We start from the raw sequence: 14,131 nt of genomic DNA, 5'->3' as shown, positions 1-14,131 counted from the left end.
GGTGGCTAAGGTCTTTGATGATCTCATCTTTTTGGCCTTCCTGTGACATCGGGTGCTGTAGATGGCCTGGAGGGTAGGCAGTGTGCCCCTAGTGACGCGTTGGGAAGAGTGCACCACCCTCTGGAGAGTCCTGCGGTTGCGGACGGTGCAGTTGCCGCACCAGGCGGTGATACAGCCCAACAGGATGTTCTCAGTGGTGTACCTGTAAAGGTTTGTGAAGGTCTTAGGGGCCAAGCCAAATTTCTTCAGTATACTCTCTGTGGGTGGACCATTTTATATTGTCAGTGCTGTGGACCCCGAGGATCTAGAAGCTTTTCACCTTCTTCACTACATTCTTGTCAATGTGGATTCGGGCATGCTCCCTCTGCTGTCTCCTGAAGTCCATGATCATCTCCTTTGTTTTGTTGAGCTTATTTTGCTGGCACCATTCTGCCTGGGCCCTCACCTCCTCCCTGTAGGCTGTCTCGTCGTTGATGGAAATCAGGCCTACCACTGTTGTGTCATCTGCAAATCTGCTGATCATAGTAAAATAGTATATTGACATAACCTGAAAGGACACTCAGCAAGGAAGAAGCCACTGCTCCAAAACCACCATAAAAAAGCCAGACTACGGTTTGCAACTGCACATGAGATTCAGACTCGAGTCGCACTTCAATTGCAAAGAAAATGACTTACGACTTGACTTGGACTCGTGATCAATTGACTTGAGACTTGACTTGGACTCTAGACGAGAGACTCGTGAACAATGCAAGTCAGTACTGGGATAAGTTTTTGTTGTGCATTCTGTCAGATAACATTGAAGAGGCAGAATTGTAACACGGAGAACGTAATTTAATACAGAGGGCTGAAAAGCGTTCTAGAAAATCTGTTCTGCAAAAAATATGCAGACAAGGACGTATCTATTTCAATGGAGGGATAACGGTTACTTATATTTACGCTTTGTCCTTATTTGATTGAGCGGACATTGTGTATGCTATTGCTGTAGATCGGAACATTAAAACACAAGCAAAATCTATCGTTTATCTTAAGTTAAGCTTGTTAAGATAAGCAAACGTTAGCTATCGTTTATCATAGTATGTGAAATCGTGCCATATTTAAATAATATGCTGTAAATTATATAATTATGAGTGTTTGGCAACTAACTTTAAATTTATGAAATTGTTCCTAAAAAGAATGTTGGACATTTGTTAGTTTTTTAAGCGGACATGGTTTCACATTGACTGTTGACCTAATGAACCGTCTTAATAGTTCTTTATGCTCTTTAAGTTTACTAAGTGTTAATTTTAAAAATAGGTTATTGGACTGGTCTAGGTGGCATTATTAAAAAGGAGAGAATATTTATCAAATGTTTCTGCCCACTATGCTGTGCCTGACACCAGTGCCCCAGTGGGGAGTAGTTATGGGGGCCTCATGCACCCTCATCGTGCCAGGCTCAGTGCAAGAACACTGACAAACTTGATCTTTCTGAAAAGTAACCTGTCTGCAATAGACATGTTCTCCATCTTAGGGTACAGGACATAAATTGTTTCTCGTTACAGGAAATTGTATTTCTGTTAAGTGTCCAGGTCAGTAAGTATATTTTAGGGATAAAGGTCATTATGTTTGATATATAGGACACTTTAGTAGTGCAGTTATTGAACAGTTGTCAGTCATTTTGGTTTAGATTCATACTTGTCATTTATCTTCCCTCACCTACAGATTTTCAGTTTGTGTGACAAAATGAAGTGAAATATAGACAATGTCTTCCACAAAATACCATACACTTTAAAATGTTCCGTTTGCTTTTTTTCATATGCAGTACAATTACTTTTATTAATGTAAACTGTCCACATTTTAGAAGGAAATGTATTTTGATTTAAATAGCGCCCGATGTGCTTCCTTTCATACAAGTATGGACTAATGAACAAGGGAGTATCTTCAAATAATTTACAAGACCTAACCCACATCAGGCAGAAAGCCATTCCCAAAAGGGACTTGAGACTTGACTTGGACTCTACCTCAAAGACTAGTGACCATCTCTGATGTACACAGAGAGCCAACATCAATAACATGCATGTCAATATCTCAAGCTCGAGGCTGGAGAGGTTGACAGTATCACTACTTATCTTTGAGAGAGGTATTGATAAGAAGCAGCAGCAAATGGGGATCCTTAATAAATTCAAATACAGACTTAAAAGCAGCACCTCCAGTTTTGGGAGTTTTGCCCATCTGCATAGTAAAATAACATGGGCTGAGTAGCAAGCCATTGCAGTTACGTACTGGTACTTGCAAAGACATTGGAGTCTTAGAGACATTGGTAAATGCATCACCTTCACTGTTGCGACATGTTAAAAGCTTCGTGAAAACAGACTAAATTAGCTTATAGCACGTTAAATAAAATGGCCACGGGTTACATGATTCTATATCTCTGTACATCATTTTATTTACATGATACAATTTTGCAGTAATGTTGTGTAACAAGATTAAATGCGCAGTACATAAATAATGGTTTGTACAAACTTGCATAACTAAAAAAAAGGGTTCAAAATATTAAAACATAGATATTAAAGTGAAATCTCACAGCAGGACCAAATAAAACAGAAAAACCAAAAGAATCTAAATCAAGAGTGAGTCCACTGGACCAGTTCTGACTACTGAGGAACACAAGCACTTACTTGCATACATACAAACATACACAATACTCATCCACCAGCCATCCAAGTCTACTGCACTACACTTGTGTTCAATACATAGCATGTGATATGCACTCCACAATATATCAAACATATCAGCACACATACATTAAAAATAATATTAAAATGAAAACAGAAGTGAAACATTCATCAAAAGATTAGTGGACCTAACCCTTCCAACCTCAACAATCTGGTTCATTTAGGCTTTTTGTCATTGATACAACAACCCATGCAAAACACTCCATATCCTCATAAAAACATGGACACGAGAAGGGAGAAAACAAAAACACAGAATGGGCATCAACACTGTCACATGACCCAAGTGGCTGGATGAGTGAGGTCAAATGACCTGACCTTGATCTCATTGCAGGAAGTCTTCCTCCAATTTCCCATCCACCCGGTCAGAGGCAGCGCCAAGTATCCCCTGCAAATGAGCATCACAGCATCGAACCTAAATACTTCTTTAGGAAATAATCTTCAACAGATACAAGTAAACCTAAGCAATGTTTTTTTTTAGTGCAGCACACATTGCCAGAAGAATGAACCAGTGGAGCAGGCTTGTATGACACAATGATGTTTGGTTTGATTCAGATGCAAATAAGGTTGGAATAGAACACATCCATCCAGCCATCATCCAAGTGTCAGGGGTCTGGTTTCTTTCACCATGCCTACTGGATGATAACTTCATAAGCTCCTCCAAGATGTTCTTTAGTTGACTAATAAATCAAGATCTTTTTTTATGTCACTACTTCACATCTTATCTCACAATAGGGAAATGTGCTTGAGGACCTCCCCTGAACTGAGGCCCCATGCAGCACAGAAACAAACATGTATGGTAGTACATATAAAACAGACTCCATGGAGGACACCATGACAAGTTATGAGAAGTTGAGCAAAAACAGCTATTCCCAACATAAGCCAGCTGTGACCTGCCACTGCGGGAGTGATCCAGTCGGGGCTGTAACAGTCTCATCGGCTAGTATCCCCCACTACCCTCAGAAAAATGTCAACAACACACAGATAACTAGTCACAAAAGTAGTTAACACATCAGCTCGCCTACTTGACAAAAATCAGACTCCCCCATAAACAGTGAGAATTAAGCCAGGTCCAGGCATCACCGGAAAAGAAACATTTCTAGTCTGTAGTATTCTAAAATAACATTTTTGATCTTTCTCATTTTTCTTTAATCATAAGCACAGACACCAACAGAAAACAAAATAAAAAATGTGATCGTTCATGCATTGCAGGAAACTGGACCCCCCCATATTGTAATTTAAAAAACTAGTCCTTTAGAACGCAGGTCAGCACGAGTCCTTTTTTTAATCCAATCACTCAGTGTTCAAGGTCAAAGTGACAAAAGGTCTTATATTCTCTGGATCTTATCGGCCACCACCACAGGGTTCTCCTTGCGGATCTTGGCGGCGGCCTCTGCTTTGTAGTCGTATGGGCAGTTGTGCTCGTCTGAGTAACGGTGGAGTCCACAGAACAGGTTCCCACAGCGGCAGTCAAAACCTGGCAGATTAAAAAGGGTACAGTTGGCTCATACCAACTCTGTACAGTGTATCACACTCAAATCATAGAAGCACATAAGCTGACTGAATAAGCAGTAATGGAATGTTTGTCCTCACCTGTAAGGCCAACCTTCTTGCGGCACATGAAGCACCTGTTCTTCTTCGTTTTAGGACCACTTAAATGAAGACCTCAAAACAGTATATTTCCCACAACTTGGCTGTGCGATTTTGTTGCCAACCTTGGCGGGTTCAGGTAATTTGGATTCGTCACTCCCGGCAGCGCTGGGGGGGGAAGCGGAGGCGATGGGCTGAGTGACCACTGGAAAAATAGGGGAATGCAAAATAAGACCTCAAAACAGTATATTCACAACCACCTCCCATTACAGGCGTGTAACCACTCACAAGTGTGTGTGCCCCCCTTCCCCCATGAGGCTCTGAACACCCATATGAGTCAGACACCCACCAGGTTCTGCAAGCTCTGCTTTAGGCGATGCTCCTTCCTCCTCACAGGAAATGCTCATCTCGGTCATCTGTTGGGTAACAGGAAGAGCAGCTGCTGCCCCACTACAGTGAGAGAAAGAGAAGCTACAAAGTTTTACTCCAAATCGTCCACTGCACACTAGCCATCTCATTCAGATGTAATGATAACAAACGTGGTGCAAGATAAGCGACAGTCATTTGGTGTGGATTGGTCTTAAAGAATTGTTTCCATGGTCATTTCTAAGTAGCAACTGACACTCACCTCCTGGGCCATTATTCTCACTGAGTTCCCTGAATTCTATCAGACCTTGGCAGCTTAAGGATCTTAATGTTTTTCCTCATAATCCTGGACCATTTTATTACGACAATTGCAACAAATAATCCCCAAGAATCAGCTTCAGCAGCAGCCGCCGCCGCAGCATTATTCAATGTTGCCTCAATTCTCTGGATGGCAGAGGCCTCCATTGTGGGGCTACTGGAGACACTGCCACCTAAATGATACAAATTATTGGATTTACTAGGAGAAGAGGTCATGACCGCAAACCTGAGTCTTAAGGCATCTACTTCTCGGATAAAAATGAACAAAAACGATTAACAGCTTATGGAGGAATGGCAGCTCTTACCCATTGCACTCAAGGGGCTCACTCCTCCATTGTTCTGTCTGGTCAGGTGGTCCTTATAGCAGACAGAGCACATGCCACTGGTCCTGGGGTTTCCAAAGAAACCACAGCCGGTAGCACAAAGCATTGGCGCTTGACTCTGATTGGTCTCCTGTGCCATCTCTGCTGGGTAAATTGCCCTGGACAGAATTAAACAGACATGCTCATTAGAGAGTGAGACGTGTGGGCTACAAACAGTCAGGCAGAATTGAATGTGTCAAAAACAGGCAGACTATGGTTCTCTTATGGGGGGGCTTATGACGAGCCCCTTCTAATATGATTCTAGTACAGTTATTAGCCTATCATTTGCCAAATGTCTAAACATAATCAATTGTTAGTGTGACAAAGCTGTTTACAGTATTGGTCCAGCCACACATCAGACAACATTCAGTACCAATAGAAGAAAATGAACCCTTAACAAAGAAGCAATATTATATTCCAGCATTTTAATCTTGTTGGGCTGTCCTGGCACCTGTGGCCTTGAACTGCTTGCCACCATTCTAAAAGCACTGCCACTTCAACAGTTGAACCTGAATAATCTCACTCACCCTGTATATCAAGGTCAGAGTGGGTCATCAGGAGGAATCAGACAATTATACTTGTGCGCAAACATTCAATAAATGTAGGAGGCAGTAAATCGCCATCATTGGCTTAATACCAGTTTAAACAACACACTAGGATGACAGAATGCACCCTTTCAGTTTGTTTACTTCAAAATTGATTAGTTTTCAACAGTGCTGCTGGTGTGTTCAGACGCAATAATGGGACACAATATCGATGTTTACCACATACGACTGGGAAAAATCTACTTGAACGGCCCCCCAACTGGTAATTATTAGGGCTGTGAAGGAATTCTTTGACACAAAAAAAACACTAAAAGGTTTGGTTTTCTGGTCCAATGCTCTAACCACTAGGCTACCTGGCAAGTAAAGCCACGTGTGTGTGTGTGTGTGTGTGTGTGTGTGTGTGTGTGTGTGTGTGTGTGTGTGTGTGTGTGTGCCATGAGCCCGATTTGGCAGGAATACCGTGAACCTTTGAATAGGATGTCGTGGACAAAAATCAATTGGTCATGGGTTGTAGGTTTTTGGGCTATTTCTAAGTTGCAACGCAGCATTTCTCTTAAAATATATACATTTCACTGTGACCTGCTCCAGACTGTCAGGTAGTTCCTGAGTGAGTGGTGGGGAGGGCCAGAGGGGTGCATGTGGGTTGAAAGACCACTTGGCTGAATCACGTGAGCGAGAGGAGAAGAGAGCAGCAGCACACACACACACATTGTGACATCTTTTTACCAGTTGTGGGTAGGCTATTTCGATTGTCATTACGGAGACACCTATTTCCAACCCTTTTTACAGAAAACATTAAAACTCTAGAACTGATGCACATCAAGAAATAATGGAGACAAAGCACTGGAAAATGATTTTGGGCACATGACATAAATCCACTCAGAGGAGGTTTAAAATGCATTCTAATGTTGACTGCTGTCAAGCGCAGTGATTTATGTATGCTCAATTCAAGGAGGTTGCCAAGTGGAGTGGAAATCTGAAATGGAAGGTGTAGAACTCCCTCGCGTGATTCTTTTTATTGGGGGGGGGTCCTAAACGTGGATAATCACATATTTGTCTCTGTTAGCCATTAGGCAGCCCATTAACATATACGCCCTTGAAATTAGCCGTTGAAATTACAATACCACTGGAGTCAAATCAAGTTCTGCCACCTGTATAGCCTACCTGGTGCTGGCAAAACAATTTTATAAATTGGCCTATAAATTCAGTTTATTGTTGTTGTAGCCTGGTGATCTTATGAACGCATTAGGTTGATGGTAACAGTGGTCAGACTAGGCTACAGAACCTTGGCTGTTGACAAGCATATTGAGTTAGTCTGTTCATTTGAACTAAGTAAGCTGCTAAATCGTTCAGTTTACATCTAGTCTAGGTTACTGTAGACTGAAATGAGATGTGGGCCTATAGGCTACCTAACTTTATCTAAGCAAACTATGGCATTTAATTAGAATCATAAACCCAGATTTTAGTCTGTGTCCTACGCCTATTGAAATAAGTAAATCTCGCAAATGGAGCCGTTTATAACAGTTTAGTCTTAACACCTACTGCATATGAGAACAATTGCCAGAAAATAGCCGAACATTAGTTTAATGTTCATCCAAATGTTTCTTGCTCAGAGATTGAGATTCTCTGTCCAACTTTCATATCTCAAACTCCTGACAGATTTATCTATAGTTATGCACATGCTCAAAGGGGATTTATATACAAATATAAGCCTGGTTTGAGCCCTGAATGCAGATTGGCTGAAAACAGTGGCATATCTAAGTCGCTCTGGATAAGAGTGTCTGCTAAATGACTTAAATGTAAATGTAAATATATATACCAGTATAACAAAGCTAAACGGCTGTATCCATGCACTCTGCGTTGCGCTTAAGAACAGTCCTTAAAAACTATGGGGCAATATTTTAATTTTTTGGATGAAAAACATTCGTTTTAAACAAGATATTTTGTCACGAAAAGATGCTCGACTATGCATATAATTGACAGCTTTGGATAGAAAACACTGACGTTTCCAAAACTGCAAAGAGTCTGTGTGCAACAGAACTGATGTTACAGGCGAAACCCAGATAAAAATCCAACCAGGAAGTGACGCATTTTTTAAAACCGCCTCATGCCAATGACTTCTTATATGGCTGTGAATGAGCTACGAATGAGCTTACGTTTTCTACGTATTCCCCAAGGTGTCTACAGCATTGTGACGTCTTTTACGTGTTTCCGTTGAAGAATAGCCGTAAGGGACCATATTTAGCAAGTGGTCACACGGGGTCTCCCGCAGAAAATCTTGCGTAAAATACTGAGGTAGCCATTTTTCCAATCGCTTCTTATGAGAAACCAATAGCCTCGACGGATAGATTATCGAATATATATGTTAAAAACACCTTGAGGATTGATCCTAAACAACATTTGCCGTGTTTCTGTCGATATTATGGAGCTAATTTGGAAAAAAGTTTGGCGTCGTAGTGGTAGCATTTTCCGGTCGATTTCTCAGCCAAGCATGATGAACAAACAGGAGCTATTTCGCCTACAAAAACAATATATATATTTTTTTAAACGAACATTTGCTATCTAACTGGGAGTGTCCTGAGTGAAAACATCCGAAGTTCTTCAAAGGTAAATTATTTAATTTGGTTGCTTTTCTTATTTTAGTGAATATAATAATAATATATGCCATTTAGCAGACGCTTTTATCCAAAGCGACTTACAGTCATGTGTGCATACATTCTACGTATGGGTGGTCCCGGGGATCGAACCCACTACCCTGGTGTTACAAGCACCATGCTCTACCAACTGAGCTACAGAAGGACCATGAAAATGTTGCCTGCTGCCATGAAAATGTTGCCTGCTGCCAGCAGAGCCTAGCATAGCATTATGCCATGATAAACTTACACAAATGCTTGTCTAGCGTTATGCTAATTTGTTTGAGGCTATGATTACGCTCCCGGATCCGGGATTGCTAGTCGCAAAAGGTTACAGAGGTATATTGGCAATATACCATACCTCCTTGTGCCTTATTGATTAATCACAACAATCAAGCGAGTTAGTAAATCGACATCCATTAATGGAAAATGATCTGGCAAGTTTAATAAGGGCAAATTCTTTGCTTGTCACATTCAAATTCCTTTATTACATCATGTCACAGCTTGCAATAATTATTTTGAGGAACACTGAATTTTCCTTCAAATTTCTTTAAAAGTTAATATTCCTTCTTAATTACCTTGATAACAGTATGAAAAAAATTGCTCATTGTATAGTTGTGGCAATTCCTCCCTTGCTGTAAAAATAAATAAAATAGGCTTAGTTCTCAGGTCATTTGGGCAGGTTTTGATGCAGCAGACTCAAACTAAAAAAAAACTGAGTTGTTACCTACTGGAAACAGATGTCAGTTCAACGTTTAGTTTTGATTTAAGTGAAATTATGATAAAATTCCCTTACATTGATGCAAATCCAACAATTTTCCCATCATAGATTTTTGTTGTAGTAGAATGACGTAGAAACGAAGTTGATTCAAACAGTTAGTGTAACAGTGGTGTTACTCATCTACACGTTCAACGAAAATATAGTACAAAAATAAAGTATCACCTACACCAATTAAAAGTGTTGCAGGGTGGGCCCCATTGAAACTATGCATCAACAAATTCCATGACAGGTTTTTAAATATCTTAATTGGTATCGGTAATGGGCACAATGTGTCATTGGCATCAAACCAACACTAAGATGATAGGTGTCTGTTAGGGTTAGGGTTACACATGGTAGCTCTTTAGAATACTTTGGTTTAAGCAATTATTTGCGCTCGCCCTCTTACAATAATGCTGTTACACAAGTTCTCTGAACATTTAAATGAGGCATATCACCTTTTCTGTGACAGATCTTTCAACATCTCATAAATGTCTGTCTTTTCAGTAAAGCGCTCACAAACACAGCCTGATTAAACACATACGTTCCTCAATGAATTAGTCATTGTGATTACTAAGCTGTAGTTTCTTGTGTTGTACCTCACCAGACTGATCAAACAACTCTAAAGCGCCTGCTTGTCATCTCTGTAACCCCTTCAAAATACAGTACCAGTCAAAGGGTGACACCTACTTATTCAACGTGTTCTAAAACACGTTGTCGAACTGTACTTTGAAAACAGCCACTGCAGCATTTTTCTAATAGAAATCGCAACTCGCACTCACTCATACTCAACTCTCTATTCGCACATGTAATGCTCGCATTAGAGCTCTGCAAAATGACCACCCGCCAATGTGGCTGGTAAAATAAGCATCCGTAGCCTCCAATACCTAAATCTACTCTCATTTGGCAGGTGTTCATTTTATGCCCTGCCAGACTGCCATTTTTAAGAGTTGCCATATATTTTCAAGCAGATTTAAGTTAACACTAACTAGGCCATTCAGGAACATTCAATATCATCTTGGTAAGCAACTCCTGTGTATATTTGCCTTGTGTTTTAGGTTATTGTCCTGCTGAAATGTTGTCCATGCTGATGACAAGCATAGCCATAACATGATGCAGCCTCCACCATGCTTGAAAATACTATGAGTGGTACTCGCTTCATATTCAAGACAAAAAATAAATAAATTCTCCATGTTTTGCAAGCCATTGGAAAACCTCCCTTGGTCATTGTGGTTGAATCTGAAATTCACTGGTCAACTGCGGTACCTTACAGATAATTGTATGTGTGGGGTACAGAGATGTGGTAGTCATTTATAAATCATATTAAACAGTTATTGCAGAGTCAGTACATGCAACTTGTGACTTAAGCAAACAACTTATTTAGGCTGGCAATAAAAGAGGTTGAATGCTTACTCAAAGTGTCCGCTTTTTATTCAAACATCTATAAAAAAAAATCACTTTTATATTATGGGGTAGTGTGTGACATTTTAAATTCAGGCTGTAACCACAAAATGTGGAAAAAGTCGAGGGGTGTGAGTACATGTCCCATTGTGGCGTCTGAGCACACAGGCAGTGACATTGAGGCCATCTCCAGATTGAAGAAGTCAATTTTCTTTCTACTACTTCTTAGTAGGCAAACAAACTGAAAGGGTGCACACTGCCAGAGTGTTTGAACAGGTATAAAGCAAAGGTTGGAAATGGACTGCCCACCTATAGTAATGGAATGTTTGCGCACAAGTATAATTCCTTGATTGCACTCCTGATGACCCATGTGGAATCCTGTAATCCCTCTTCACCCATAGGAAGGCCCACCCAGTTGGCTACTTTAAAATTGTGTGGAAGCCCTCAGTGGCAATGCCAAAACAGGTTTTATCCATCTAGAGTCCTCTAACTCCCACCACACTGACTCACATGGACAGGGGTATTCACTTTCGCCTGTTACAAGCAAGGTTGACACACTGATCTCAAACAACCTCGCTAGCTAACAGCTCGGCTGACTATATTTAGGCAACCCTGGAAGCCCCACTAAGGTTTGGTTACATCACAAAAAGCCGACTGGCACAGCAAGACTGTGCATTGGTTGTTTATTTATACAGGAACAAATGTAGGGCGCTTAAAGTTTGACTGAGCAATAGATTACAATCTTTAGCTACATTACCAGCCGATTAAACTCAACTATACAATAGTGTGGGCGGACTGGAGATCCGACATAACAAAAATAATAACCCACATACTGTATAATGCCGCGTTCAAAACAACTGGGGAAAAACTTTTGAACGGTCATCCAACTCCAGACCTGAAGCTCATCGGCGCCATGAACACGGAATAATTGGGTGTTATTCTGTACACTGAAAATCAGTCGTTTGATAGAATTTCGCTCAACTCCATTGTAAATCGTGGAGTTGGCTAGCTACATACCTACAAGTTGCAAAGCCACATGCATGTCTTGCATTGATAGGACATGTGTGTTGCTAGCTAACTGATAAACCAACAGTCATATGATGTTTAGCTATAAATAATAGATTACATGAAAATCAACATGAAGGAATATGTGCTGCCTGCCTACTGCCACGACCACCATCCCCCACGTTAGGGTCCAAGGACAAGTTTATTTTATATCGAAATAACGTTAGCCAACTGACAACGTTATATAGACAATAAAACTATAATGCATCGCAACATAATAAATCCACCCAGGCAGACTGGCGAACAAGTTGGAACGAAAGCTCAGGCCAACGATTCAGACATTGCAGCCAGTGGAGGCCTCGACTGCTATGTAAATCCACTGAGTCATGCTAGCTAACGTTAGCTAGATGTCGGAATGGCAAACGTTAGGTAGCTAACGTACTGTACTAGATATAGCAATAAAGCTACGGCGTTGCTTCCTACCTATACATGACATTATCATATTGCAGTAGCTAACTACTCAATGATCAATAATATATGATTCAACACTATATCAAACGTTATAGCTAGCGAAATGTGGTTCTTCGCAAATCACCACTATATCTTACTAGCAAGCGTTAGCACTTTGACATGTCTTTGTTCCTGCCACTCTTCCTGTTTTGGTAGTTCAAGATTAACAAATACTTTCGGTACACCAATAACTAGTTACCTACATCTAAAGTAGGTTAAATAAAAATGGATGCCCATTTCGACAGATGTTGTTTGCTAGCTACGTTAACCATATAAGATATTCGAGGTTGCCTCGAGATGATCCGCACATCCCTCTCGTCAACCATCATCAAACTCCGATGGTTGCCGGTTCAGGTAGTAACGTTAGTTAGCCGGTTCTGTCGTAGTTACAGTAACTCCAATATCCCTAACGGTTGTTTTCCGCGGTGAAACTGTTCTGACCCCCCCGTGGAAAAAACTAGATATACGGGACGCTAACTCTCCATTTTCACTTCGTGAACAAAAATAGTAAGTTATCTAGCTAACGACGTTAAGTAGCCAGCAGTTTGCCCTTAATAATTCACCATACATTAAACTGGATAATAATTGCGTAGACCTGTATAGTTAAGACATTTTACCTTAACTAGTAAAAGTAAAAACTAGCTGGTTGTAACGTTAGCTTGCTAATACATTTTCGATATCCTTTCACACTCACAGTAAACAACTGTTAGTCAGCTAAATGACAGTAACCAACAAAGGCTGGCAAATATTTTTTAAAGTCATTTCACTTACCTTTATTATCGGTGTAGTTTTATAGTAGCTTAATTGAATAAGCGGGTTCTTGCTCCGTGGGTCGTTCGGTGTTAGAAAAGCCCTGGCAGACTTTCCGTTCCCCCTTTCTGCGATACTAAGGACTCCGTCGGAGTTGAATCCCTCCAGCTGGTTAGCCTCGCTACTCTTGTCCACCGGTTTTGCGTTTGTTGCCTTAGGAGGAGTGGCAAAACACGTCATGGAAGATAGCGACCCGATGGTTGGAAGAGAGGAAAGTAGGGGCATGCACCCCTTTTGGTCGTCGCTAATAGTTTAACACATACAGAACAAGTGTTAGCTACAATGTAACCATTGTGAAGAAGGTCACTGGATGTTTTGGAAATCAGTGAATTTGAGCAGTCAACGCCCCCAAAAAGCATCTGTAATCATTCGTCATCGTTTTTACGTCAATCGTGGCTTGGACACGGTGTATCAACAAAACAACGGAGTAAACAATGACTGTATATTAGGTAAGTAAATCATGTCGAACTTGAGTAATATCTTGTTTGCGTTACACAATATCATACTAATGTTTGCACTGACTTTAGTAAAGCAAATAATATTGGGTAGAGTTTAATTTCGGTAATGGTATTGAACAATCATTTGAAACTACACGTGGAACAACATAAGAACACAAGACAATATAACATATGAGGGTTATCAGGGCCCTAGCCTTTGAGGACCTAAGCGAGAGAACATTTTTTTGCAGTATTACAGCTCATTTCCTGTAATTCTACCACAGGTGGAGATAAGTTAAGCAAATTTCCTGCAAATCTACACATTTTGACTGGTAAATTAGTGTGTCACAGAGGCTCTCCACACTGCCAAAACGGACACTCTCCTCTGTTCTCATCCTGCTAGATCTATCCGCTACCGTGAACCATCAGATTCTCCACCCTTTTAGGACTGGGTGTCTCAGGCTCTGCAAACTCTTGGACTGCATCCTACCTGGTGATGTGGAGAGGATCTGTGTCTGCATCAAGTACTCGCACTACTGGTGTCCCAGAGGGCTCGGTTCTAGGCCCCCTCCCCCTGTCAATACACCAAGTCACTCAGGCTCTGTCATATCCTCACATCAGGGATGGGCAACTTTGATGGGGGTGGGGGCCACAAACAAATCTGAACTCATCACGAGGGACTGCAATTG

The 14,131-nt window shown here is 41.0% G+C and overlaps 1 protein-coding gene across 1 annotated transcript; it reads right to left on the bottom strand.

The window, feature by feature from the left end:
• Window positions 1–2,397: 2,397 nt before the first annotated feature.
• LOC124007140 (AN1-type zinc finger protein 5-like) lies at window positions 2,398–13,227 on the bottom strand. Its single transcript, XM_046317470.1, has 7 exons — window positions 12,967–13,227; window positions 5,288–5,463; window positions 5,053–5,155; window positions 4,648–4,760; window positions 4,427–4,503; window positions 4,302–4,353; window positions 2,398–4,185 (listed from the first exon to the last, which is right to left on the bottom strand). The coding sequence occupies exons 2-7, from the start codon at window positions 5,442–5,444 to the stop codon at window positions 4,037–4,039; spliced, it is 651 nt and encodes a 216-aa protein (XP_046173426.1). The 5' UTR covers window positions 5,445–5,463; window positions 12,967–13,227; the 3' UTR covers window positions 2,398–4,036.
• Window positions 13,228–14,131: the final 904 nt, after the last annotated feature.

This window comes from Oncorhynchus gorbuscha, linkage group LG20 (assembly GCF_021184085.1).
Source record: "Oncorhynchus gorbuscha isolate QuinsamMale2020 ecotype Even-year linkage group LG20, OgorEven_v1.0, whole genome shotgun sequence".
Taxonomy (NCBI): Eukaryota; Metazoa; Chordata; class Actinopteri; order Salmoniformes; family Salmonidae; genus Oncorhynchus; species Oncorhynchus gorbuscha.
This window is presented reverse-complemented; position numbering and strand designations above follow the sequence as displayed.